The 26,970-nt window shown below is 45.1% G+C and overlaps 1 protein-coding gene and 1 long non-coding RNA gene across 5 annotated transcripts; one reads left to right on the top strand and one right to left on the bottom strand.

Annotated features, from left to right (window-relative positions):
- On the bottom strand, positions 1-21,700 carry ARHGDIA (Rho GDP dissociation inhibitor alpha). Of its 3 annotated transcripts, none has more exons than XM_077328072.1 (6): positions 21,565-21,700; positions 3,489-3,699; positions 2,744-2,827; positions 2,087-2,163; positions 1,887-1,950; positions 1-1,554 (listed from the first exon to the last, which is right to left on the bottom strand). In XM_077328072.1, exons 2-6 carry the CDS (start codon positions 3,676-3,678, stop codon positions 1,355-1,357), a joined length of 615 nt encoding a protein of 204 aa, XP_077184187.1. In that variant the 5' UTR covers positions 3,679-3,699; positions 21,565-21,700; the 3' UTR covers positions 1-1,354. The 3 variants fall into 3 exon arrangements, with proteins under 3 accessions (XP_077184187.1, XP_077184184.1, XP_077184186.1); XM_077328069.1 differs by having other exon boundaries at positions 21,444-21,597; XM_077328071.1 differs by having other exon boundaries at positions 21,466-21,585.
- Positions 21,640-26,050, top strand: LOC143832926 (uncharacterized). Of its 2 annotated transcripts, none has more exons than XR_013229453.1 (3): positions 21,640-21,788; positions 25,317-25,394; positions 25,831-26,050. It is a non-coding gene; the product is annotated as an uncharacterized LOC143832926 (long non-coding RNA). The 2 variants fall into 2 exon arrangements; XR_013229454.1 differs by having other exon boundaries at positions 21,647-21,815.
- The last annotated feature ends 920 nt before the right edge of the window (positions 26,051-26,970 follow it).

Raw genomic sequence — 26,970 nt, 5'->3', positions numbered from 1 at the left:
TCAGTTTCAAGATTTTATTTTGTCAGAAGGGGAAGCTGATGATTCCAAATCTGTTAAACTGTTTCTAAGATTTACAGACAAAAATGTGCCAAATCAAACAAAAATCTCCTCTAAGGAAAGGAACAGGGAGGAGGATGCAGGGGCAGAGATATCATGATGTAAGAACCACACACTTGGTCCCAGTTCTAGCACAACTTTGGGACTCTAAGCAGCCCACTGAGCCGGACTGCCAAACTGGAACATGCCTGCCTGGCAAGCAGAGTTTTCAGACTCTACAAACCTCCTACTTTTTCCCACTGCCAGGTTCCTGGGGTTTTGCTGGGGCTGCTCAGCTATCATGATAGAAAGAAATCTAATCAAGGCAATAATAAATACTGACAGGCCAGGCACACAATTTCAAAGGCAGAACAGATACATAAGGCGTTCACTGCTCTTGAGCATTTGTCCATTGCAAGCTTTTTGTTCGGACTGGATAAGAAGCTGCTGAGCTAAGTCATCCAGCCCTGAAATCCAGAGGTTGCCCCAGGGACTTCAGTGCTTTGCAACAAATTGGGATGTGACAGAACTAACAAGGAGATGACAGTGGCACTACGACTAAGGCCATCTGCCCCAGCTGGAAGCAAAGGCTTCCATAAACCATGGGGAACCTGCTAAGTGTAGCAGCTTGAACCCTGCTTAAGACCTTGGAGAGTTCAGCATCAGCAGGATTATGGTCTGGCCGGAAGATGCAAAATGGGACAGGAATATGTGTATGGACGGGATAGGAGCACATATAAAAAGTGTAACAAGATCTGGGGGCCCCTCCCTGGGGGATGTACATTACACACATTAAGGCATCATGGTTACAGAAACCATCACAAATGGAAAGACAGCCCATGCTCCCCCAACCCCCGGGAGGGAAGGAGGGAGGCAGGCCATGGACATGATTAAACCTGGAAACAATTGGGACAGCAAGCAGTTGCCAGCTCTGCATGGAATCATGAATCCTCAGTACTTCACCTCTTGCCCAGAGACAGGAATGCCTCCAAATCCTCTCTCCCTAACAAGCAGGAGAACTGCTTTCCTTTTAGAACCTGCCTGACATCTATTCCAAAGGTTTTGAAGCAGCAGTGAAATAAGCCCAGGAGGAGACCATGAAGCATGCCTGCCTCTGTGCTTAGGGACAGTCAGGGTAGGTTTGGTCAATTTCTTTCAGTGATTCTCAGAGGGAACATGGGGCACTGAGCCAAGAAGTCTTTCTGGTGAGCTAAAAGGGGAAGGGGGAAGGGGTATCCAATGCCAGCACTTTGGTACAGGGTGGGGTTTCTACTGTAGCCACTGTCTGAGCAACTCTTGGGATTTGGCATTAGAAGGACTAATCCTTCCACTCCTTCTTGATGGTCAGATTCCACTCCCAGGACAGATGGTCTGTCTTGTCATCATCTGTAAATTTGGATTTAATATTGTAGTTGCCCCGGGCCAGCATACCCTTGGGGGCTTCCTCCATAGGGGTTAAGAACTCATACTCTTCGGCACGTGGCCCATAACTTCCAACCATGTAATCGGTCTTGTCAACTGGAAGGAGACAAAAGCGGTGATAACTTATGAACTGCCAGGAACACAGACTGTTGAAACAAGTTGATACATCTCAATCAAGAACAACTTTTGAGCATCCTTAAGCAGTCAGCCCTGTCTGCTTGCCGTTCTGCCTTTTCTGCAGCCGGCATTCAAACATAAATTATGGTTTCACATTAGGTGGCCCCCAACTTTTGGTTTATTGATGAAATCTGGTTTTAATCTAAGGAGGTAAACACTCCTTTGCACACAGACTTTACCAAAGGGGTGGCATTTCTTTGCCTAAGAGGAGATAAGGGATGTATAATACAAATTCCTTTGCAAGCACTCACTTTTTACTCCTTTCCTGAATGTGTGCTGAATGTACTTCAACCCTGAAACGATCTCCTTGTTCACCTAAAACAGACAGAAGTCAGCCAATATGAACTTAACTGACAAGCACTCTTCCCACAGCCAGAACAAGGTAAATATGCGTTATATACATATTATTATATATCTCCCTATATAATAACTACCACTTTGTAAGACTTACGCAAAAGGAGATTTTTAGCTGGTACTCCACGCCCTCCTTTAGTACAAAGGACTGCTTCTTGAAACTTTCCAGGTCACCTAGACAGCACAAAGGCAGAAATGAATGAAACTGTCCCCCCCATTGAGCAAAACAGGTCATTTAATACCAGCTTGATCTCTCTTATGCAGAAAATGTTTATTTTTCTATAGTAGTCTGAAAACGTAAACATGGAGCTCTATATCCTAAGCACCACGGCTGATATTACCCACACAAGGGATCTATCCAGCCCATGACAACCAAGAGCAGCACCATCTTGAGTTTTTTCAACAGGGAAGCTATGCAATTTCAAATTGAAATGGGTAGACAGGAACAGTGAAATAACTGCCAATATGGAAGAATCCTGGCCCCTGTAAGCTGCTTGTACACAAGCTTGCTGCTTATGAAACAAGATAATTAAACTATATTAACAGGAGCTTTTCTGGGCAGAATCTCTTCAGAAGTTTAGCTCTGAAGAATGCTCCTCCCGTTTCATAATCCAGCAAGGGGCAGAATACATATCTATCTTTTTTGTTCTCAGGTAACTATGGGTGCAAAAATACTGAGGGTAGAGACTTCTCTGTTAAGGCAGTCTACTCTGACTTCACAGGAGAGATCTCCATTCTAACACAACCTACTCACCTTTGAGATCCAACTCCAATGGGCCAGGGGCACTGGCACAAACCAGAGTCAATTTTGTTACCACCACATTTGGAGCACTGGGATCTAAAACAGATGAGGAAAAAGCATTAAAAGGTATGCAGACTAGTCCTCTGTGAACTCAACTGATCAATACAGATGCAAGCAGGTTTTTCAACTATTATAAGGCCTCTTCGTAATATACTATACCTGAAATTGCTAGGAATCCTCTATTTCGATTTTAAAGATGTCTACCTTCCAGAAATTGATGGAGAAAAATGAAGTGATCCCAAAATTAATGCATAGGAAATTAATCCAGTTGTTAAGTCATAGACCTTTTATAGAACTTTTACAGCTTTTATGATCTACTTTGCTACTTTTCTGTCCTCCTCACCAGTGTCAGTTCTGCTGCTTGAGGTTCTTCCAAAGATAAACCTCACAAAGATTCCTTTTTCCTTAACTCTAGTTGCAAAGTTAATTGACATACCACATATGCAAAAACACATACATGTATATATATTACATATATTAAGCTGCCAATCTCTCAGATGGTCCTTTTTGACCAGAACCACATGCATGTCTTCAAGAGCCTAATGACCTAACTTTGGTCAGCAAGATTTCTCACCCACACCCAGATGGGAAAAGGAAGGCCTAACTTAAAAAGACACTGGGTAATCTGAAGGGAGGGGGCAAATCTAAACAGCCTCATTCTTTTACCAAAAGGCAGAAACACCTTGTGGGAACTCACCAGCAGCAATGGCTACATTTCCAAGCAGGGCCTCTTTGTACTTGCGCAAACTCTCATCATCTTTGTCTAGCTCTTGGATCTCCTGGATGCTCTTCTGGGCAGGGGGCTTGTAATTGACAGAGTGTTCATCCTCTTCATTTTCAGCTGCAATCTGGGCCAGCTGCTCAGGGGTGGGTTCTTGTTCAGCCATCTCTGCAAGTTCAACCTATGTCTAGAGTGAAACACAAGAACACAAATTATCACCTGCAAACTGAATGACCATTGGATACTTACTGTGATACTTACTGTGAAGGGTCCTTCTCCTCTGAGGGGAAAAGATGATATCTTCTGGGTGACTTCCCCCATTCTGTCAGGGAGGCAGGATTTAAAGTGCTTCCTGCCATCACTTAGTGAGGTCGCCCAGAGCTCAGTTCAGCAACTCCAACAAATTCTAGAACACTAAAATTCTAACTGAAAACAGCATGATAATAGGAACAAGAAGAACCATAGACAAAGATAAGGCAACACTATTGGCAGGTCCCCTACTGGGTTCTTTTTTATGATGATGGTTTGGAAGGGATGAAAATGTCCTCTTTTCCCCCACAGAGAAGGACCCTTCACAGTAAGTATCCAATGGTCATTCTCACTTTGAGGGCAAGGACATCTGGGACCTCCCTAAGCCAGTTTGGTGTAGTGGTTAGGAGTGTGGACTTCTAATCCGGTAAGCCAGGTTCGATTCTGCACTCCCCCACATGCAACCAGCTGGGTGACCTTGGGCTTGCCACAGCGCTGATAAAGCTGTTTTGACCGAGCAGTGATATCAGGGCTCTCTCAGCCTCACCCACCTCACAGGGTGTCTGTTGTGGGGAGAAGTAAGGGAAGGCAATTGTAAGCCACTTTGAGACTCCTTTGGGTAGAGAAAAGCGGCATATAAGAACCAACTCTTCTTCTTCTGTTCCATTGGGCGGGTTCATCATCAGTACTCCTTTGTGACTTGCTCTAGTATTCTCCTACCAAAGACTGTGTGAAGCACAGATGACTTCATCTGGAAGTCCTTCTTGCTGCTGAACTAGTTACCATAGCTCTGGCATTTACGCTTGATGCATCCGGACTCACATCTGCCATAAAGGCCACCGCTTTTAGCACTCTTGACACAACTCCCTATCACATTCTGGTATAAGTTATGGTATATTGCACATTGAAGCTCTAACCACTACGGAAGTTATGGAGATAGCTCCAGTGGCCACAGCCACTGATTCTAATGTCTTTCATAATGCAAACTCCACCTTTCTGTCCATATGATCCTTATGCTCTTCTTCAGACAAAAGGCCATATTCTCTGTAAACCAACCACTGGTCCATCAACCACTGGCACTTGAAATAATTCCTCTGCAAATTTTGGTATTGTATACATTTTCTTAACTGATGCTGGGAACTGTCTATTTTGACATGGGTTTTATCCATTCCACTTTAAATTGTCTATCAAAATATGGGGGGAGTGGAAGAAGCTTAGGGACTGTTTCCTTTGGAGGAAAAAAAAACTTTTTTTCTCGCAGGTCTCCTTGGATCCTGATTTCCTGCTCCCTCCTCCTCTGTTTTAATTTAGGGCTGTCATACACCTTCCCTAGCTTCCACCATCTTCTGGCATTTTACACTTTTCTGGGATGCCTCCTTGGTGGTCAACGTAGGGATAGTCCAAGAGGATGCACCTGCTGACATTACTGTCTGCAGACTTCCACCAACAATTGGGGCCCTGAGCTCCCCCTCCAAGAGGATGTCCTCGAATTCACTGCACTATTCTTAGCACCCAGGAAACTGAATGGTAATCCCCTTTAGCTTTTCCCTCACAATTGGGAAACACACATTTACTGGCTTCTTTCCCCAAAACCACTTGCCTTCTCCAAGAGAAAGGTTGGGGGGGGGGGTTGTGTTTAGAACTATAGTGCAGGAATAAAGAAATAGAAATAGCAACAGAAATGTAATTTTAAGGCTAGAAATAGCGAAGAAGGCCTGTATGTTGCCTGGCTCACTGCTCTCCCTACTGAGGCAGGAAATGAAATGAGCTCTGGGCAACTCACACCAAGTGATGACAGGAAGAAGTCCTGCCTCCCTGATGGAATGGTGGAAATCACCCAGAATATGATGGAATGTGGAAATTACCAGAAAATGTCCTTGCCCCAGAGGGAGATGTTTCCTTACACAAAGATGAAAAAAGGTCTCAAGGGACTGTACTTCAGTTTTAAGAGGTCAGCTTGGAAAAAGTTTCTTCCATGGGAAGACAGCAAGAACAATGTCCCCGAGCTCAAACAGTCCCATCCTCAATCTAGGAGGATCACACACACCTGCTTCCTGACATAAAAACCACTGAATTCCTCGTACAACCTGAGGAAAATATAAGCATTCACTAGATATAAGCAGAGTTCAGCATTAAAAGGAACTCTTTCCTAACCTTTTAAAAATCAAATTCTGTCAGGTGGATCAATAACTGGTTGACAGATCACACCCAAAGGGTACTTGTTAATGGTTCAGCATCCTCTTGGAGTAACAAGTAGAGTGCCCCAGGGATCTGTCCTGGGGCCTGAGTTGTTTAACATATTTATAAATGATTTGGATGAGGGATTAGAGGGGATACTTATTAAATTTGCAGACAATACTAAACTGGGAAGGGTAGCAAACACAACAGAAGACAGAATCAGAATACAGGATGTTCTTGACAGGCTCGAGAAGTGGGTCAAACTGAATAAAATGAAATTCAATAGGGACAAATGTATAGTTCTGCATTTAGGTAGGAAAAACCATATACACCAATATAGGATGGGGGAGACTTGTCTTGGCAGCAGCATGTGCGGAAAGGATCTAGGAATCTTAGTAGAGCATACACTGAATATGAGTCAGCAGTGTCACTCGGTGGCTAAAAAGGCAAATGGGATTTTGGACTGTACCAAACAAAGTACCGTGTCCAGATCACGGGAGGTACTCTGGTTCAGCCTTACTTGGAGTACTTTGTTCAGTTTTGGGCACCACAGTTGAAAAGGGATGTAGACAAACTGCACCGTGCCCAGAGGAGGACAACAAATATGGTGAGGGGTTTGGAGACCAAGACGTATGAGGAAAGGTTGAGGGAGCTTGGTCTGTTTAGCCTGGAAAGGAGACGACTGAGAGGAGATCTGGTAACCATCTGATTCTGTGAAGGTTCAAGGGGGGGCAAATTACAATGGATAAGCAATAGGGTTGTGAGTGTCCTGCATAGTGCAGGAGTTGGACTAGATGACCCAGGAGGTCCCTTCCAACTCTATGATTCTATAAAATTTTCTTAAAGGAACTGTTGCCATAGTTAATTTAGTTTTGTTTCATTTACACACAAGTCAAATCAAAGGGCTTTACTATGAAAAAATATAATCATTGATCCAGGCTCTTCATGAACAGGTGCTCCAACTACTCCTCAAGCCATCTGCAGCTGAGTCATGCTAAGAAGCAGTAAGAAGTTTACATGGTTCATGTGGTAACAAAAGCATTTTCCACAACCATCTAATGTGGACTAAAGAATTCAGTAAGACCGTTTACGCACTGGAGGTTTTATGCCAGGCTGCAGGCTGGAGTTTTAGTCGTGGCAGGTTGCCCCACCTCTTCCTGCACCCACATGGGGGAGCATCCGACCTGGTGCACCTCATCCACCCCCAATTTGTACTCCTGCATGGGAGCTGAGGCAGTGAAGTTCCCAGTGCATAAACGGTCTAAGAGACACACATACCCTTCATTGTCAGGCTGGGTGAACATGGAAGAGAAGCAGCTTCCTCTGCAGTGGATGACAGCTGCTTCTGGACCAGACTGTTTCTAAAGATGTGGTAGGACAACATCTCAGCCAAGCTCACCCTAAGGCAAGACAAGAGTGGCTTGGTAGTAAGATGCCAAGTGTTTTCCAGGGTTCGGAATGCTCTGGCAAACTGGCACACTTCCCAGTACATACAGGGCATGCTGTAAACAGCACTAACCCATTAATCTACCGCAAACTACCCCAGTAATTCTTTGCACCTTGCAGTAATTCTTCAACTGACCATTCTTCAAGTTGCTATAGCTTGAAAATTACCAAAACCCTATAATGGCAGGGAGGGGGGGATTGTGCCTCAATAACAACAAAATCTATGGTCTTTCAGACCAAACTGAGGGGGGGGGGATCTCATGTAGTCCCCAGTTCAGCACAGAATAAGCAACCATTTGTCCTTCATCCTGAAGTGTCTTCTGGTCTGTAAGATCGCACTCATTCTTCAGGGCCCATGAAAGGGGAAATTTCAGGGATAATAGTCTCCTCCTACCAAAGGCAGCACAGCGCCCTGTTCTCGTGACTGGAAACATTCACAAGATGCAGCCTAACTCCATTCCATTAGAAAGCAGGGAAAGTCTCCTCAACCAAACAGGAAGTTGGCTTAATGCCAAAGGTGTGGCCACATGCCTTGGACATGACACTCAAAAGCATCTATCACTGGCACAGCTCAGCTGCTTTCTCTTTTGGATTAAGCTATGCACCAGAATCCTGCCTGTTCCTTATTTCCTACTTCATTAAGGCAGCATTCTACTCTGGAAATGTAGGAAACATAGCTATTACACCACCATCTTGTGGCCCCAAACTGTATTGCTAGGTTCAATGCGGCTTTCTCCGCAACAGCAAAATAGCACTTGGATGCATTACTGGCATGGCATCATAAACTCCCCTTTCCATTTTGCAATGTACATGCACATTCAGAATTGGAAGCTACTCTGGATAGTGAGACAGTCCACAAAATTATTTTAGGGGGCCAGCAGTATTAGTTTATTGCCACAAGCATTCACAAATATTTTAAATTGGGAGAAAACTTGTTAGTTTAGAGTGCCAGACACCTGTTGATTGTTCCACAAAACAAAGCCAACAGGAACAGTGACAAAGAAACTGGGGCTGCCCGGCACATGAGGTGCATAAGGCAACAGCCATCACAACCAATGGCTTCTCAAGATGAGCCATGGAACTCCAGCAGCACAACTGCAAGGGGTCAGGATCCATAATGCTCAAGACCCCAGGCTAAGAGACTAATCCTCTAAAGCAGTGGTCCCCAACTTTTTTATCACCAGGGACCGGTCAACGCTTGACAGTTTTACTGAGGCCTGGGGGGGGGGGTAGTCTTTTGCTGAGGGATGTCGTCGTCGCCGCCACCTGAGCCCCTGCTCCACTTGCTTTCCTGCCAGCAACCCTGACTTCCTGCCGCCCGCTGGGGGGTGCTGCCAGCAGCAGCTGCGCAGTGCCACGTCGAGAGGGAGCCCCAGCCATGGCCGCTGCTGGAGAGCACCAAAGGTGAGCCAGCAGCAGAGTGGCAGGGCAGCAGCCAGGGAGGAGGACGAGGAGGAGCCGCAGCCTGGTACCACCTCATCCACAGACCGGTCCCGGTCCCAGGACCGGGGGTTGGGGACCACTGCTCTAAAGATTGCCAATGATAGCAGCCTGGAAAGCTGTTCTGACTGCCAAGATTCCGCAAGAAGGCCAGCATCACAGCTTGGCCCCACAGCACAGATGGGAGGGCTCAGTCCTAGACAGCAGAGCTATCTCTGCTTTGCACTATGCAGTACATGCAGATCTGCAGTGGCCATCCTGTAAGCAGAGAGCCAATGGGGTTGCATATCTATAAGCAGCCTTTCAGAGGTGGAGCAAGCCATTGTGACCTTTGAAGGGAACAGCCTACTTTCACATCCAAACTGCATATCCAGGAGCAGCTTCAAAGCAAGAGGAACCCTTGTTCCAGCAGAAAGCTCTTCCCAACCCTCCTAAAACTCTCTGAAACTCTGTTTTATTAGGGGTTAGCAGAATAAAGCCTGGCGAGAACAAAGTCCCTTAACCCCTCCCCCCTTCCCAGGTAAATAAACATCAGTGGAATTATCTGATTCACTCTTTCAGGTTCTGCTCACAACTTCCTGGAAGTTTTGTGACCAAATTTAACTGATGCACTTAGAAAAATGCACCAGAGAAAGAAGTTTTAGTCAGTAACATTCTAGTATATGGCCAAGCAAAATTCATACCAAAAACAAGCCAAAAGTCATAAAAATAATCCTCAAAGGTCATAAAATTAATCCTCAATGCAAACCTGTATCTTTGCCATCCTAAAAATCATAGCTCTTTCAAACAAGTATTTCAACTTAGCTATAAGTTGAAAGTATATGACAACAAGATTTTATGTGGATTTGTATATATAACCCAGACCTGGATGGTCCAGCCTAGCCCAATCACGCCAGTTTTTGGAAGCTAAGCAGGGTCTAGTACTTAAAAGGGAAAGTCCAAGGCTGCTATACCGATGCAGGGAATGGCAAACTACCTCTGAATGTCTCTTGCCTTGAAAACCACATGATAGGTCACCATAAATAGGCTGAGTTTTGATACAACTTCCCACCACCACATAGTTCTTATGGCTAGTATTCCCTCTCACCATCTGGCTCCCATCACCTGTGCTATCCCATCCCCCTGATCAATAATCCCAACTCTTCATCTTGAAAGCTAGGAAATATTACCGTATTCCCTTACTTGAGGCATGTTTCCCTGGCTCAGATTTGAAAGAAAACAGTATCCATGCAAAATGTGACTATTGGGTAGGCTTGCAGCTCATTTCCAATACAGTGCAATGGCCACAACTTCTGCCAGACATGGCCTAAGTCTGCCCCTGCTTGTGTGGCTACCAGCACATGAACCAATCATTTTCTACCTAAATGATCTTGCCAGCAGAAGCTATTTCCCACACTTACCCTGAAGCTCTACCAAACTTATTGCTCTACCAACATTATAATTGATGTGGAACATCTACTGGCGTGCTCCCTCAAATGTAAAGCTACAGACATGACATCTGTAGTATCTCCCCCAGGGACCACACCAGTAGAGGCTGGTCCTCTGAGGCTGTTCCTGCCCTCCAGAGAGCAGGGCCGGCCCAGCACAACACAGCACTGTTTGTCACTGGGCTGGGGCCACCTCCGCTATGCCTCCGAGGCCACTCCCGCCCTCTGGAAAGCAGGGCCTGCCTTGGGAAACTGGTGGAGGTAGGACCAGCACAGTGCGACACACCACCAGATAGGGAGAGGAGATGGGAGGGGAGGGAGGGAGCAGGGAACAAGGATTCTTGCCCCTTATGTTAATGTTCCACATAAGAGTCGAGAATCCTTGTCAGTTGATTTATTGTGGATGCCCTTCAAGTATAGTCCACAAACCACTACTGCTGATGGACGCTTTGCGAAAAATTAGCTATATCAGTATGCGTTTCCTGCCGTGGACGACATAGAGCCAATTAGTTTTATCTAGTACTCGAGCATTCAAAAACCAGTCAGTTCTTCCCTAAAGTGCATTAATCCACACCACCTCAAAGAAACATGATAAGAGACTTGCACAGTGAATTCTGTAATTCTGCAAACTGGGAAGCTTGCAAAACCACCTAGCATTGCTTAGTACAGTGGTCCCCAACCCCCGGTCCAGGGACCGGTACCGGTCCATGAATCAATCAGTACCGGGCTGGGGCTCCTCCTCATCCTCCTCCCCGGCTGCTGCCTCGGGGGCTGCCCAGCCACTCTGCCACCAACTCAACTTTAGTGCACTCTGGCGGCTGCCATGGCTGGGGCTCCCCCTCAGCGTGGCACTGCGCAGCTGCTGCTGGCAGCGCCCCCCAGCGGGCGGTGGGAAGTCAGGGGCACCAGCAGGAAAGCAAGTGGAGCAGATGCTCAGGCAGTGGCAGCAGCAACGTCCCTCGGCAAAAGACTACCCCTCCCCCCAGGCCTCAGTAAAATTGTCAAGTGTTGACCGGTCCCTGGTGATAAAAAGGTTGGGGACCACTGGCTTAGTACACTTGGGAGAAAAGGTTCGGGAAGAGATTAACTAGCACTGCAGCTCCCTGGACTATTCTAGTGCTGGTTTAGAACTGGCATACACATTCTCAAGGAACAGGAGTATACTTGGCCTGAATATAACACTAAAGGGAATTCTGTGAATATTCCTTTACACAGCCACTCGAAGATCAGCAACTGAATATGACTAATCCACTTTGAATCTGAAGCTTCAAGGCAGCAACCACAGTACTCTAGGAAAAATGCCAATTAATAATGCACAAAAAAGCCTGCCTGCCCCTAAGCAATTAGGATAATTTCAACACCCATAAATGAAGACAGTTCAATTCCCACATGGCCAGGCAGATAATAGTTCTATATTTATTCTTTTTTTTTTACATGTCTATTCTGCCCATCCTTACGGCTCAGGGTAATTTACAGTAGGAGTTTGTAGCTCACAGTTCACACAATAACAGTTTTAGATTTAGAAGAAGAAGAGTTGGTTCTTATATGCCGCTTTTCCCTACCCAAAGGAGGCTCAAAGTGGCTTACAGTCGCCTTCCCATTCCTCTCTCCAAACTGGCTGGCTCTGAATGTGAGTACAGGGAATATATCAACAGTTTTGGATTTAAAACACTTTGAACGCAAAAACATTTTTAACAATCATACTGTGTAATGCTGATCTGTTAGCTACTCAACCAAAAGGGCTGCTTTTGTTTAATGGATGGCTGGGTCAGGAGTTGCCCTGAGTTATATCTGTTGGGCACAACTGGAAGTTGGAAGGGGGCTTTTGGGTTAGTGTTGTTCCATTGGCCTCAACCAAAGGCTTGGCGGAAGAGCTCCATTTGCAGGCCCTGTGGGACTGTTTCAGTTCTGGCAGGGCCCTGATTTCTTCTGGGAGCTCATTCCACCAAGTGGGGGGCCAGGGATCACCAGCTTGTTGGAATTTGTGGTGTAGTGCTTTTCAGGGAGCGTAAGCAGTCCCTCAAGAATGTAGGGCCAACACTGCGTATGGCCTTGAATGTGATTACCAAGACCTTAAGCCTGATCTGAAATTCACTCTGTAGCCAGTGCAGCTGTTAAGAGTGTTCCTGTTAAGTACCATGGCTGCTGCATTCTGTACCAATTGGAGTTTCCGAAGCAGAGATAAGGGTAGGCATGTATAGAGCGAGTTGCAGAAATCTATTTTAGAAGTGACCATCACATGGATCACTGTGGATGTTCTGGGGGCAGGTAGGTAGCTTAGCTTGGGGCTGGTGAAAGAACATCAGTCTTGCCAGCCTTGGGACCTGTTCCTCCATGGAGAGGGGGCATTAAAGATAAAGCCCAAATTCCTGCCTGAGTGTTATTGTGTGAACAGATAGTTGCACCCCATCCAGGCAGGGCAATCACATTTCCTCATTGGGATCCTTCCTACCGAACCACAGGTCCTCCATCTTTGAAGGACCGAGTTTCAGATGTCTCTGCTTGAGCGATCCCGTCACTGCTTCCAGATATTGGGTTAATGATTCTGGGGGTGAATCAGGGAAGCCATCCATCAGGAGGATGGCTCCATACCATCTGGGCAAGAGGGCACCAAAAGATATTAAACAGAATTGGCACCCCACATGGGAGTTAGCAACAATGAGATTGGTTCTCTCCAATTGCTGCCTTCTCTCAGCGACCCTGAAAAAAGATCAGCCATTGAAGGGCTGTCCCGCATATCCCAGCATTGACAAAGTGGTGATCTAGCAGCTTGTGGTCAACTGTGTTGAGTGCTGCATGAGGTCTAGTAATACAAGCAACGCTGTCTTGCCTCAGTCCAGCTCTCAGGAGAGGTCATCCATCAGGGCAACTAATCCTGTTTCAACCCCATGGCCAAGCCAGAAGCTGACCGAGCTGGGTCCAGGACAGAAGCTTCATTCAGGAATGCTAATAATTGGTCCACGGCAGCCCTTTCCACCACCTTTCCTAGAAATGCTAGATGCAAGACAGGGCAGTAGTTGGCAGACTCCTGCAGGTCCAGAGATGGTTTCTTCAGTAATGACTGTACCACTGCCTCCTTCAGCCCTCCAGGAGACTAATTGTCTTCTGGAGGGGGGCCTCTATCCTTCTTTCTGTCCTTTTGATTAGCCAAGAGGGGCAGGAGTCTAAGAGGCATGTGATTGGCCTCAATGAAGTCAATACCATGTCCAGTCAGTGAGAGTTGCCAGAAGCCATTTAGTATTTCCTTCAAAGGCAGCCAAGAGGCCTCCTAGTTCCCTTTCTGTGTCTAAGACTGGAGGAAGGTCGTGGCTTTGAGACTTTCTCAACGAAATAGCTCACAAATGCCTCACAGCTCATTTCCAATTTTTTACTGCTTTGGTGCCCTTTTTCCAGGGGGGTGAGAGACCGATTTATCCTAAATAGCTGAGCTGGGCGCAAGTTCGCAGATGCAATGCAAGCTGAGTAAAAATCACTGATTTCATTACCATCTCATAAAGGTAAAGCTATCCCCTGTGCAAGCATTGGGTCATGTCTGACGTGTGGGGTGATGCCCTCTAGTGTTTTCATGGCATACTCAATACGGGGTGGTTTGCCAGTGCCTTCCCCAGTCATTACCGTTTACCCCCCAGCAAGCTGGGTACTCATTTTACCAACCTCGGAAGGATGGAAGGCTGAGTCAACCTTGAGCCGGCTGCTGGGATTGAACTCCCAGCCTCATGGGCAGAGCTTCAGACTGCATGTCTGCTGCCTTACCACTCTGCGCCACAAGAGGCTCTTACCATCTCATAGGTTTTCCTAAATAACCTATAGGATGTTCTCAATGCTTTGTCGAGTTTTCCTCCAAACCTGCTCTAGCCATCTCAGTTCCCATTTCACCTCATGGAGCCCTCTCATCTCATGGAGCCCTTGAGTGGTGGTGGAGAGGGCGTCGGGGGGTGGCAATCTCATCAATGGCAGTCAGTATCTGGTTGTGCCAGTCACTGACTAGAGCATTTAGGAAAGCACCAGGAGGGATTGGGCCCCACGAAGTGTTCAGGAGTCCAATTGGATCCATAAGTCACACCTTGGGCAAAATCAACTCTGCACCTAACTGGGGTGGGGGCAGCAATCATAGACAGGCCTTCAGGGCATAGCGTCCGACCATGGAACAACATTTGCTGCCATCAGCTCCATTTACAACCCAGCACCAAAAATAAGGTCCAGGGTGTGACCTGCCTCATGGGTAGGGCCAGTAACAACAGTGAGACCCCATGGCCAACCATAAATCCAACCTATTTCCTGAAGTCAGCAGCTTGGCATGGACATTAAAGTCCCCCAGGATCAGTAGTCTGGGGAACTGCAATGTCCAGGCCACCGCAACCCCCAGCAAGGCTGGCAGGGCATCTGGTGGTGAGTTGGGTGCACGGTACCCCTCTGCTGCATCCCATCACATTCTATGCCTGGAATAATCTTCCTGGATTAGGACTGTCACCCCAACCTGCTATACTGCACAAACCCATAATTTTATTCAGAGTCGGACAAATACAGGCCACACCATATAAGCTTATCGTATACTACTGATCAATATTTAATTTATATACCCATAGGGACTGAAAATAGTTTACATCATTTTCCTCACATCAACCCTGTGAAGTAGGTTGGGCTGAATGTGTGACTGGCCCAGCAATTTCCATGGCAGAGTAGGGATTCAAACCTAGGTTTCCCAGATCACAGGCTGACGTTTTAACCACTACGCCACACTGGCTCTCATTAGTGTGCCTTATCGGTATAAAAACAATGGTTTGAATCTCCTACCCACATGTTTATTCAAGAGACTTGAGCAAATTATTTGTCTGCAGAATATAGCTTTCTTGCATCCTTCGTGACTCCTATGTCCACCAAATCCTGCTCCTCTGGCACAGGGGACCTTGATGGAGAGGGAAGGGTGTCTGCAGCAGGAATGGCATCTAGGGAAGTTTTAGTCTGGGCTCAGCTCACATGAATTTATATACAATATAAATTCATATTAACTGAGTTATAATTTTTTGTCCGTATCTTTGCTGCTACATCAATCAAGCAGCTGATATGTGCTGGATGTGCCCATTCAATTTTTATTTAAAGATGTACAACACATAACATTCCAACACAGGGCAACACTCTAAAAGAAACCTGAACATGTCAAGCTGCCTTTCATTTAACACAATGAAAATTACTAGATAAGCAAGACTGCTTTCTGCTGCATCAAAGAACCTTTCTTCTCATTCTGAATTTTCAGACCTTTCCTGCTCTCCCAAATTTTAAGTATGAAGGTATCCTGAGAAAGCAGGCTGTAACCTCACCAAAAGAACAGTCAGTGTAGAAGGGAAAACATTAGGCTTTACCGCCAGAGAAACTGGCAGCTGAAGAGAAGAACAGAAGCCTCTTGCATGAATGGTGCCCAAGCCTAAACCACTAATTTGCTTTGGCAGAAGGTTCCATCAGAAAAAGCTGGAGGTCCCATTAGCCCCAGAAACAATGCAGTGTGCCACAACCAAGGAGAGCAGGATAAGTGAGTAGTTTGGACTTATCATTGGAATACTTATCACATAAAATGCTTTCTGGCATAGATATTGTTTTGTCCTAACACCACTAGGCTCTCTCAATCAGGGTATTGTGAAATCCTGGGGTTTCTTTGCAGCCCTGGAAGGGATTCCCAAATGGGTAGGTATTAATGAATTTTTAGTATATATTTTAAACAGTATTAGACATTTTGGTGTAGTGCCCGTTTGGTGTAGTGGTTAGGAGTGCGGACTTCTAATCTGGCATGCCATGTTTGATTCTACACTCCCCCACATGCAACCAGCTGGGTGACCTTGGGCTTGCCACGGCACTGATAAAACTATTCTGACTGAGCAGTGATATCAGCGCTCTCTCAGCCTCACCCACCCCACAGGGTGTCTGTTGTGGGGAGAGGAATGGGAAGGCGACTGTAAGCCACTTTGAGCCTCCTTCGGATAGGGAAAAGCGGCATATAAGAACCAATTCTTCTTCTTCTATCATGTGATATAATCATATATCAGCCTTTCTCAACCTTTTTACAATTGAGAAACCTCTGAAACATTCTTCAGGCTTCAAGAAACCCCAGAAGTGGCATGATCGTGCAGAATATGGTTGGGAAGCATAGCTGTGTACATGCCCACCTGGGACCCCTCTCTTTCCCACCTCCTCCAGGCCCATCATTGGCCATTTTGGGAGGCAGGGTGGGTCAACATGACCACATATGGTCATATCACCCAACAAATGTTTAACAAGTTCTAAAAATAGATTAAAATTGAATTAATTCCCACACATTCAGGAAACCCTTCCAGGACTTCATTAAACCACGGTTGAGAAACCCTGCCATATATGGTCATGTCAACCCTTCCCCCCCCCCCAATCCAAGATGTGTCTAGAGAGGGTAGGCATCTACACAGCTGTGCTTCACAACCATATTCTGCATTATTGTGCCACTTCTGGGGCTTTCAAAGCCTGAAGAATGTTTCAGGGGGGTTCTCAATGGGAAAAAGGTGAGAAAAGCTGTCCTACATAGTAGCAAATATTTTATTGAGAATTATCAGTCTTCAGAATTAGAGCTCAGAGCTTCTTAAGACAATTGGCAAAATAAAACAAGTCTGGTATAGAACCCTTTAACAGACTTTCCTGATTAACATCCTGCAACTTCTATCTACTGGTTATCATTGAATAATGCTACTGGTAGAGAATCAGAAGATCATAGAATCATAGAATCCTAGAGTTGGAAGGGGCCATACAGGCCATCTAGTCCAACCCCCTGCTCAACGCAGGATTAGCCCTAAGCATCCTAAAGCATCCAAGAAAAGTGTGTATCCAACCTTTGCTTGAAGACTTCCAGTGAGGGGGAGCTCACCACCTCCTTAGGCAGTCTATTCCACTGCTGAACTACTCTGACTGTGAAAAACGTTTTCCTGATATCTAGCCTAAATCGTTGTACTTGAAGTTTAAACCCATTACTGCGTGTCCTCTCCTCTGCAGCCAGCAGAAACAGCATCCTGCCCTCCTCCAAGTGACAACCTTTCAAATACTTAAAGAGGGCTATCATGTCCCCTCTCAACCTCCTTTTCTCCAGGCTGAACATTCCCAAGTCCCTCAACCTATCTTCATAGGGCTTGGTCCCTTGGCCCCAGATCATCTTCGTCGCTCTCCTCTGTACCCTTTCAATTTTATCGACGTCCTTCTTGAAGTGAGGCCTCCAGAACTGCACACAGTACTCCAGGTGTGGTCTGACCAGTGCCGTATACAATGGGACTATGACATCTTGTGATTTTGATGTGATGCCTCTGTTGATACAGCCCAAAATGGCATTTGCCTTTTTTACCGCTGCATCACACTGCCTGCTCATGTTTAGTTTACAATCCACAAGTACCCCAAGGTCTCGTTCACACACAGTGCTACCTAGAAGCGTATCCCCCATCCAGTAGGCATGCTTTTCATTTTTCTGACCCAGATGCAGAACTTTACACTTATCTTTATTAAATTGCATCTTGTTCTCATTTGCCCATTTTTCCATTGTGTTCAGATCTTGTTGAACTCTGTCTCTATTTGCCAGTCCTCCCAATTTGGTGTCATCTGCAAACTTGATGAGTAGTCCCTCCACCCCCTCATCTAGATCATTAATAAATATGTTAAAAAGTACCGGGCCGAGCACCGAGCCCTGAGGTACCCCGCTACTCACCTCTCTCCAGTCTGATGAAACACCATTGACAACAACTCTTTGAGTGCGGTTCTCTAACCAATTCCCTATCCACCTGACTATCTGAAAATCCAGATTGCAGTCCTTCAATTTATCCATCAGAACATCATGGGGAACCTTGTCAAAAGCTTTACTAAAATCCAAGTAAATGACATCAACCGATAGATCCAGGACCTTAAGATAGATCCAGGACCTTAACCTGACACAGAAAGTGAGAGATTTTGATGTTTGGCCTGCATTTACCTACTGGATAATAATCAATGCTGGATAATGTTCAATGAGTTTTAGCTTTTACTGGAAATACAATGCCTATCTAGGTTGCGCTCCACAGAACAGCTGAGCCAGAAAATCATTGGGGTTGAAGGTTAGTATTAGGACTGGCAGATCTTTGATGGGCAAAGGAGATAGGAATGAGCTTGCAGGAACATGGCTACAAAACATGGCTAGCTACAAAACTGGTAAACAATGGATTAACAGTTTATGGAATAATAATAATCAAGCTACTACAGTTGACATCTGCCATCCTATGAGGGACTTATCCATTATCCAGTGTGGTGTCGTGGTTAAAGAGCAATGGACTCTAATCTGGAGAGCAGGGTTTGATACTCTGCTCTTCTACATGCAGCCAGTTCAGGGACTAGCCACAGTTCTTTTAAAGCTATTCATGCAGAACAGTTCAGAGCTCTCTCAACCCCACTTGCCTCACAGGGTTTCTGATGAGAAGAAAAGAAAGGTGTTTGTTGCTTTGGAACTCCTTAAGTAGTGAAAACCTGGGTATAAAAAATGCAGATTTGCTTTAATTCTCTCAAAGCTTTCAAGCAACGATGGTTCGGCTGTTTATGGATATTCAATGGCTTCCCTTTTGGTTCTAGGCACAATCCAAGTGTGGGTTTTGACCTTTAACATTCCAAATGCTCAGAGAGAGCAGAATTACTAAAGAATCACTTTCTCTCATAGGAAGTTGGCTGCTAGACTAATAAAGTCACTGGAGGTGTCCTCCCAGAGCCCACCATTTTCAGCTTTTTCTATGGCTGTACTCTCTGAGGAAGCCCTTCTCCCTGTCACTATTTGTGATATCATTTAGGCAACAAAATATATCCGGTTCCTCAAACCCTTAGGTGGTTTACTTAATTTGTTTCATATTGTGCTTTTGGCTATTTAGTGTACTGATTTAATTTGCAATCATATCCTGACCTACAGCAATTGCTTTTGCTCCTACCTCATAACAGATTTAACTTTTTGCAAATCCATCCTGAAAGAAAGGTCTGATACAAAGACAAGTGTCTTCCTAACCAAATCTTTACAAGGCAAGATTCCCCTGAAAGTGACATACTGAGCGTGTAAATTATTAAGGATATACATAAGGTTATCAGTATGCCTAGAACAAGAATCCAGATTTGATACTTAATATATTTAAAGTTGCTTTCCCTCATCAGCCAGAGAATGACAGTTGAAGAATACTGTTTTTAGAGCCCTTTCGTTTTGTGTAATATACAGGGCAAGGGTAGGCAGACTGCAGCCCTCCAGATGCAATTTGGAGGGCTGCAGTCTGATTACCCCTGATATAGGGGCTCCCCCACCACATATCTGTGTTAATTTCTTGCCTATTTATATAAGCCATCTTACATAACTGCAGAAACTGTATTCTTCCTCCCACACCCAGTACTTCTACTTCAAATGAACACTAAGTTTACTCTGCCTCACAAACTATAGTTTAGGTCAGCCTTTTTAAACCTTTTGATTGTGGAGGAGGCCCTGAAATAAATTTTCAGACTTTGGGGAGCCCCGGAAGTGATGCGAGCTGGCCATGCTCCCCCCACGCCCCCAGAAGTGACATCAGTACCTGCACTCTTAGCTCTCCTTTTGCTCCCTCCCTTTACTACTAAAGGAAATAAGAGCAGAAGCTGAGTAGACAGCCCACAGCACAGAACCCCTTATACCAGTGGTCCCTAACCTTTTTATCACCGGCGACCGGTCAACGCTTGACAATTTTACTGAGGCCCGGGGGGGGGTAGTCTTTTGCAGAGGGATGTTGCCGCCACCTGAGTCCTTGCTCCACTTGCTTTCCCGCTAGCGCCCCTGACTTCCCGCTGCCCACTGGGCAGCGCTGCCAGCAGTAGCTGCGCAGTGCCACGCTGAGGGGGAGCCCTAGCCATGGCGGCCGCCGGACAGCACCAAAGGTGAGCCGGTGGCAGGGCAGCCCCCGAGGCAGCAGCCGGGGAGGAGGACGAAAAGGAGCCGCAGCCCAGTACCAAATGATCCACGGACCGGTCCCAGTCCCCGGACCGGGGGTTGTGGACCACTGCCCTATACCACACCACTTCAGAGATCACAAGAACCCCTGGTTGGGCATCCCTGGTTTTCAACAGAACTTTTACAAAAGAAAGCCTCACACAAAGGGGACATTGTTATGATGGTCAGTTCATAGTCTGACAAAGAGTGCTTGCACTCTAAAGCTCACATCTTGAATAAATCTCTGTTGGTTTTAAAGGTGCTACTGGACTCTGATTTTATTGTGCTACTCCAGACCAACATGGGCTACCCATTTGAATCTACGAAGGGGACAGTCTCCCCATCTCTTACATTCCTGGCCTTCAGCCATAAATATGGCCACAATGCCAATATCTCAGGAAAGCAACATGAAGTTTATCCATAACAAGCTGGACAGCATACTTGCCCATTCCTTAATTTACATCCAGGTTTTCTCTCAAATCAGGACTCAGTTTATCCTGCAGGCCCATAAGTCATGCATGCTGCTAGCTTCTCATCAGCTCTGGCCAACTCTATATATTCTCTATATCTACTAGAAATGTAGCCACCACCACAAAGAATATCAGGGCAGCCAGGTTGTAAATAGCTGCCTGGCCGCTTATAACAAAACGAACTAAAGACCCACCAAGAGGCTGAACAAGAGCGCAACACATTCTGAGCATGCTCAGAGAAAGCACACGGCGCTGAAATGCTGAAATTCACCAACGACAAGAAATCGGGATACGCTCAAAATAATGGGAACCGGCTGAAGGCGCAACCCTTAGTGACAGATGTTAGTAGGTACACGAGGGCAGCAACGACGAGGGAAACGGGAGCGTCCCTAACAGTCCCTAAGCAAAGGCGAGGAAACCAAATAATAGCGGGGCAAGGAAGCAGCAGTTTTGCCACCAGAATGTAAACGAATAAGGCACACCGCTTCGCCGCACGGAAGGCCAGAAAGCAAGAAGATACTCCAGATAATGGAGCTGCATGCAGATACAAGGCCGGACGTGGAGAAGGAAACGACACGGGGGAGAAAAGATATGGAAGACAAGAAGCCTCAGGGCATAGCACAGAGGGCGGCGGCCACTGAAGCAAAAGGAACGAGCAAGGGGGGAAACGACCTCGAGGGCCAGCGCACCACCCCCTGCCCCGGGAGAGGAGAGGGGGGGGATCCACCAGCTCCTGCCTGGAGAGAACCAAAGGAGCCCCTACCCAGCACCGGCTTCCGCCTCGCCTTGCTCCCAGGACTGCTGCTGCCGCCAACGGTGCCCAACGCTGCCTGCCACCGCCCAGATCCACCCCGCGCGCGCCCCCGCACTTCCTCGACACCCACCTGCCGTCACTTCCCCCAAGGCGGCGGGGCAGGGATAGAGTCCCCGGCGACACGTCACTTCCGCTGAGTGGACCGTTGGCTTTCCAGTATCCTGAGATTTCCTGGCAAAGGGGGCGGAGGAAGAGGCGACCGAAACAGGCGGGAAGCGATCACGGCCAGCGCTTTCCGCGGATAGAGGCGGCGCGTTATTGGATGTTTTCTTTTCAGAGGATATATTCAGGAGGGTGCGCTATCTTAAAAAAAAAAAACTGGTAAAAATGTCACCGTTACCTTAGAAGTACTCCTCGTTAGAAGCAGTTATCACAGCTAAAGTAGCAGGAGTATTTAAAACGAGATTTTTCATAGTAATCATATGAAAGTAGTCAGTTGGGAAATATTTTGCTTTTCAAAATATGGTAACCTTACTTGTAGCCTTTCACCCTCTACCTGCCCAGCAGGCATCTTGGAAAGGGAATAGCGCAGCTTCCTACTTAACAAGGCTGTTCAAGACCTCCGCTTCTTGAGCTGTCACGGAAAGTAATGCAGTTTGAGGCAACTAAGAGGGAAGATGGTCTTTCTTGTCGGTGTGTGCAAAAACAGCCATTAAACCAAGTGAGGTTGCCAACTTTCAGGTACCATAGCACCTAGAAATTTCCATGAGTTGATCTCCAGGTGACAAAGATAATTTTCCTTGAAGAAAATGGATGCACTGATGGGTGAACCCGTGTCATTGTCATTACACCCTGCTGAGCTCCCTCTCTGCCACAAACCCTGTCCCCTCCAGGCATCACACCCAACATTTACAGGTATCTCCCCAGCCCAGAGCTGGCAACCATATAAAACAATCTTGTGACTACAGGACTTTAGTTTGTTTCAGGGATAATTATGCAAGACAGGAAATTGAATCTTGGTTCTTTATTTCTATCACACTTTTCAAGCTCATGGTGGCCTACTCAGAGTCCATTCCTTCCATGTAATCCACACAGCATCTGTGTAATGTTGAAACCAGCAGGATACTTAACAGACTAACATATTATCCCTGTTTAACCTTCGTGAATATGTAAAATGGTGGCATACAGCCCAATTTGAGAAGCTGCCTGGTGTTTGGATGGGAGACCACCAAGGAAGGCATTGTAAAAGAAAGCAATTGCAACCTATCACTGCTTACTCACTTGCCTTGAAAACCCATAGGGTTGTTGTAAATTGGCTGCAACTTTAAGGCTTTTTACAAACAAAAGCTCTTGTGAAGTTCATATCTGTCCCATGGGATATAATAGCATGGATGGGGGCACCCCTCTTCAGGAGCCCTTAGAAGAGGACTCGGACCAATCATTTTGAAATTTGGAGGACAGTCAGGGAAAAGCCTCCCAGAGATACCCTGAAAGTTTGGAGGCTGAAACCCCCACCCCCAGGGAAAGGTGAAAAGGCCAAAATTCCCATTATAGTCAATGACACCATTAACTTTAATAGACACCGAAGCCAAATTGGCTGGATTGGGCCTTTATTGCACAAGCCTAGGTTGTGAAATGTAATTATGTGAAATTCAAACCTAACCAAAGAAAACAGTTCAAGATGGGTAGCCGTGTTAATGGTAGCAAGAGTCAAGTAGCACAGTGAAGTTTTTTTTTTTTTTTACAGCTAGACTACCCATTTTGATCTATCTCCAAGGAAGGCACATTTAGCCATACTGAATCAAAATCCATTAATCTTGTAAAGAACCTTGTACAGGTACAGAAATCTTTCTCACCATATGCACAAGAAAAACAGGCAATTCCTTAGTTATAATAAACTAGTTAATACCTGTAGTAGGTATTTGCTAAAGTATATAACACTGAGAATAAAATGGAGTTTGGGGGGGGTAGCATGAAATATGAACCAATGACATTGTTAGTCTTCTTTAACCAGTTAACCTGTTTGACCATTGTTAAGAGGCACACCACTAGCACAATAGCATACATCCTTTTGGACAAGGAGTGAACCTATGTTCATGTAACTGTTAGACCCAGTAGAAGTATTGTTACATTATATATAAAATCAAAGGTGTTGTAGGGTCTCACCTGTAGGTTTGTTTCCATTAGTAGGCCCGTTGTAAGAAGCATAATTAGGTTATGGGGCTGTTTTACAGCAAAGAAAATTGGCCACCAAGAAAAATTATCCAAAATACGGTGTAAATCGTTGAGTGTGCCTTGCATTTGCTGGCAGGGGCTCATGGGAATTGTAGTCCATGGACATCTGGAGGACCACAGGTTGACTACCCCTGGTCTAGACAGCCACCAGTGGCAGTGCTCTTTTGGAGCCCCCACAGGATTTTCTGAGCACTACTCTGGCTCTGCTAATGTGTTTCTTAAACTTAGTTGAAAGTGACTTGAACTCGTCACCTAGTGATCTGGCATCCCAGAACTTGAAGCTGGGATACTTATTCCAACTCTAATCACACTAGGATCCAATTCAAATAAGCTTTGCTCTTCCACAGGTAAGCCAATATGAATCTAGACATAACATATTCTTCCTTGCCCTGTTCAGTGGTATTTATTTAGGAACTCAGTCTTAAGCAAAAGTAATTTACTCCAATATGTAACCATGGCAAATCTCATTCTAGAAAAAGATTAGGCTTAGTAAGGCAATGCACATAAGGACTCAGCATTTTGTCGAAGAAGCCATTCTTATGGAGCAGAAGATCCACTCATCTCTTCTGAATCACATATAAATAACATTCCATAGCTCCTTCATAAGACCACTGAACACAGACAGAATTCAGTCTTTCAGTTGTGATCTGATTATTATACTTTATGGACTGCATTGTGTAAACTAGGCAATGGCTATAGCAAATCATATTTGTGTTCTAGGGTATATGAACCTGCAGTTGATACCATTTGTTATCCTACTCAATTATTTCCTCTCATTTTACTTGATCAGTTTCCACATGTGTAATGGAGCTATAATACAAGAGTTCCCCCTCAAAACCTTAATTTGTGTTTGCCTATAGAACCCATCCTGTGTAGAGTTAATCCTTCAGAGAAACAAGGGATGTGATTGGCTGATATAGGAGGGAGGAGTTTCAGAAGCTGCTATGACAGTTCAGACTTCAGAGCTGCATAGTCAATGAAGTCTGGGTTGAATCCAGAGAGTGAGGGAAACTTGCTCCCACAGGATGCTCGAGGGAAAAACATAGGGGAACTGGCTAAGGGAAGAACCTGTGAGATTATCTCAAACCTAGCCAAAGATATGGATTCTCTTCTGGGGATAGGTTTCCTTGGTCCTGTGTTCTAAGAGTACTGATAAGGTATTAAGGGAAACTACAATTTTCTGAATATATTTGTATTTGATTAGGCATATACCAGCAAACCTACAACCTAATTCTGATTAATTCCCTTTCCCCCCCAGAGTTTAATAAACTCTATTTACTTATTTGGTAAACTTTACAACACTTCTTGTATGTGATGGCTTATTGAAGTAGAATACATTGCATTGTGAGGGAGAACACCTTAGTTCAGTAGGCTGGTGCCTCTTTTCCCTATAACAGCTAGGCACAGGTGGGACAAACAATAAAGCCCTGAAGGGAAAAGACACAAAAAGCTCACAGCAGAAGAAAGAGGAAGGGATGTTTATTTAAAAGGAAGACGTTTATATCAGCCACAATCCCTCTCTCCCTCACAAAAAATAAAGGTGTCTCAAACATAAGGATTAGGTTAAGTGCCTGGCCTTCTCTTGGCTGTGAAACATGTTACATACTTTGTTAAGTTTCCATTGTTCAAATCTATGTCTTTTTTCAGTGAAGACTCAAGGTGGAAAAGAACAGTTCAAGGCATCTCACCTCCCTACATCGGGCTAGCAATGCCTAGAGTAGCGGGGTAAATACTGAAAGTATAAATTATATATGTTCCATGTTAGCCTTTCGTCATCTGGTGACAGGTTAGTTTGGTGCCTTTTTCTTTCTCAGAAAGCATAGTACAGTACCAAAGGGAAGCAATACATAGCACCTAACAGGAGCTAGTGCCAATTCTCAAACACACTGACAACTGTCCCAAAAAGAGAGAGTATCTTAGCTTACTACACTTAAAAATTTCTGCATAACTAATGTTTTATTAAGACCTTATATATATAATTTAACATTATCAATGTATATAAGTGACCATTCCAGTCTTCTGAAAACATTTTCCAGATAGACTTTTAGTAAAGCTGTTTATTTTGTTGGGTATGATATTATTTACGTTTCTATTCTCAGTTAATTTTGTAATCCTTCTGGGCTGTTGCTAGGGTTGATATTCTGATATTATGTTTTAACAGCATTTTCCTTATTAACCAAACTGTGGCAGAAGACAAATTTTTAAAAGACCCAGCTGCAGCAAACTACCAAGTGGACTTTTGTGTGCAATGTGATCTGAAGAGAAACCATTTGAGTGATAAATAATTGTGAAGATCAATAATTTTAGAAATAAGACACTATATATGAAACTCGAGGTTAGTAATGATATAGAATACCTCTCTCATCCAAAGAAATAAATCTGGGACCTATACCTTATACATACTGTCGTATCTTCCACATCCACATAAGATCATAATTACAGGCCTTCAGTGGAATAATGCAAGGTTCATAAGTAAGTTTACCCATTGATATTTACAGTAGTTATCAATTGACATTATCCAGCAAGTATCTTTTGTTTATTCCACTGCTATATAAAGTTTATTACCAGAGACATTCAAGGATCTTCTACACTGGTCACTATTACACAAGAAGCTTTGGTATTTTGGCACACCCACAGTTTCAAAGTACTGAAAGCTTTCCATATCTCTCTACCCTATCATTAGAACGTGAGGGCATCACACATATTAATGGTTTACATCTTTAAAATGAAAAGTTCGTTTGTATATATGGCTGTAATAGAATATGGGATGTGCCCTTGGATGGGACTGGCATGATTCCAACAACTCTGAATATATCCCAAGGTAAAAACCACTCCCACATTACCATGATGTACATTTTTCATCACTTACGCCAGCCTTTCTCAACTTTTTTACCATTGGGAACTCCCCTGAAACATTCTTCCAGCTTCAAGAAACCCCAGAAGTGGCCCGATCATACAGATGGCACAAAGGTTGGGAAGCATAGCTGTGTACAAACCCACTTGGGGCCCCTTCCTTCCCACCCCCTGCATGGGCCATTTGGGGGGGGGGTTCAATGTGATCATATATGATTGTATTCCATGATGTTTTGACAAATTTTAAAAATATATTTAAAAATAATACCCACCCACTTAGGAAACCCTTCTATGCCCGTCATGAAATCCAGGATTTCACAAAACCCTGGTTGAGAGAGCCTGCTTTATGCCAATTGAAGGTTACTGACTGACATTTTCATCCTACCCATTTCACAAAAACCTGACCAGAGTTATATCCCAATGTATTGGAAGTCATGAGAACAGAGTG

Source organism: Paroedura picta, chromosome 3, assembly GCF_049243985.1.
Source record: "Paroedura picta isolate Pp20150507F chromosome 3, Ppicta_v3.0, whole genome shotgun sequence".
NCBI classification, from domain to species: Eukaryota; Metazoa; Chordata; class Lepidosauria; order Squamata; family Gekkonidae; genus Paroedura; species Paroedura picta.
Note: the sequence above shows the minus strand (reverse complement) of the source record. Positions and strands in the feature narration are given on the sequence as shown.

What these genes read in the sequence shown, in the direction of transcription:
- ARHGDIA (XM_077328072.1), bottom strand. Translation starts at nt 3,678, where the DNA reads ATGGCTGAACAAGAACCCACCCCTGAGCAGCTGGCCCAGATTGCAGCT. An exon ending in AAATGTAGCCATTGCTGCTG is followed by an intron (nt 2,828 to 3,488) that starts GTGAGTTCCCAC and finishes CATCTGTTTTAG; the next exon opens with ATCCCAGTGCTCCAAATGTG. An exon ending in AGCTAAAAATCTCCTTTTGC is followed by an intron (nt 1,951 to 2,086) that starts GTAAGTCTTACA and finishes TGTCTGTTTTAG; the next exon opens with GTGAACAAGGAGATCGTTTC.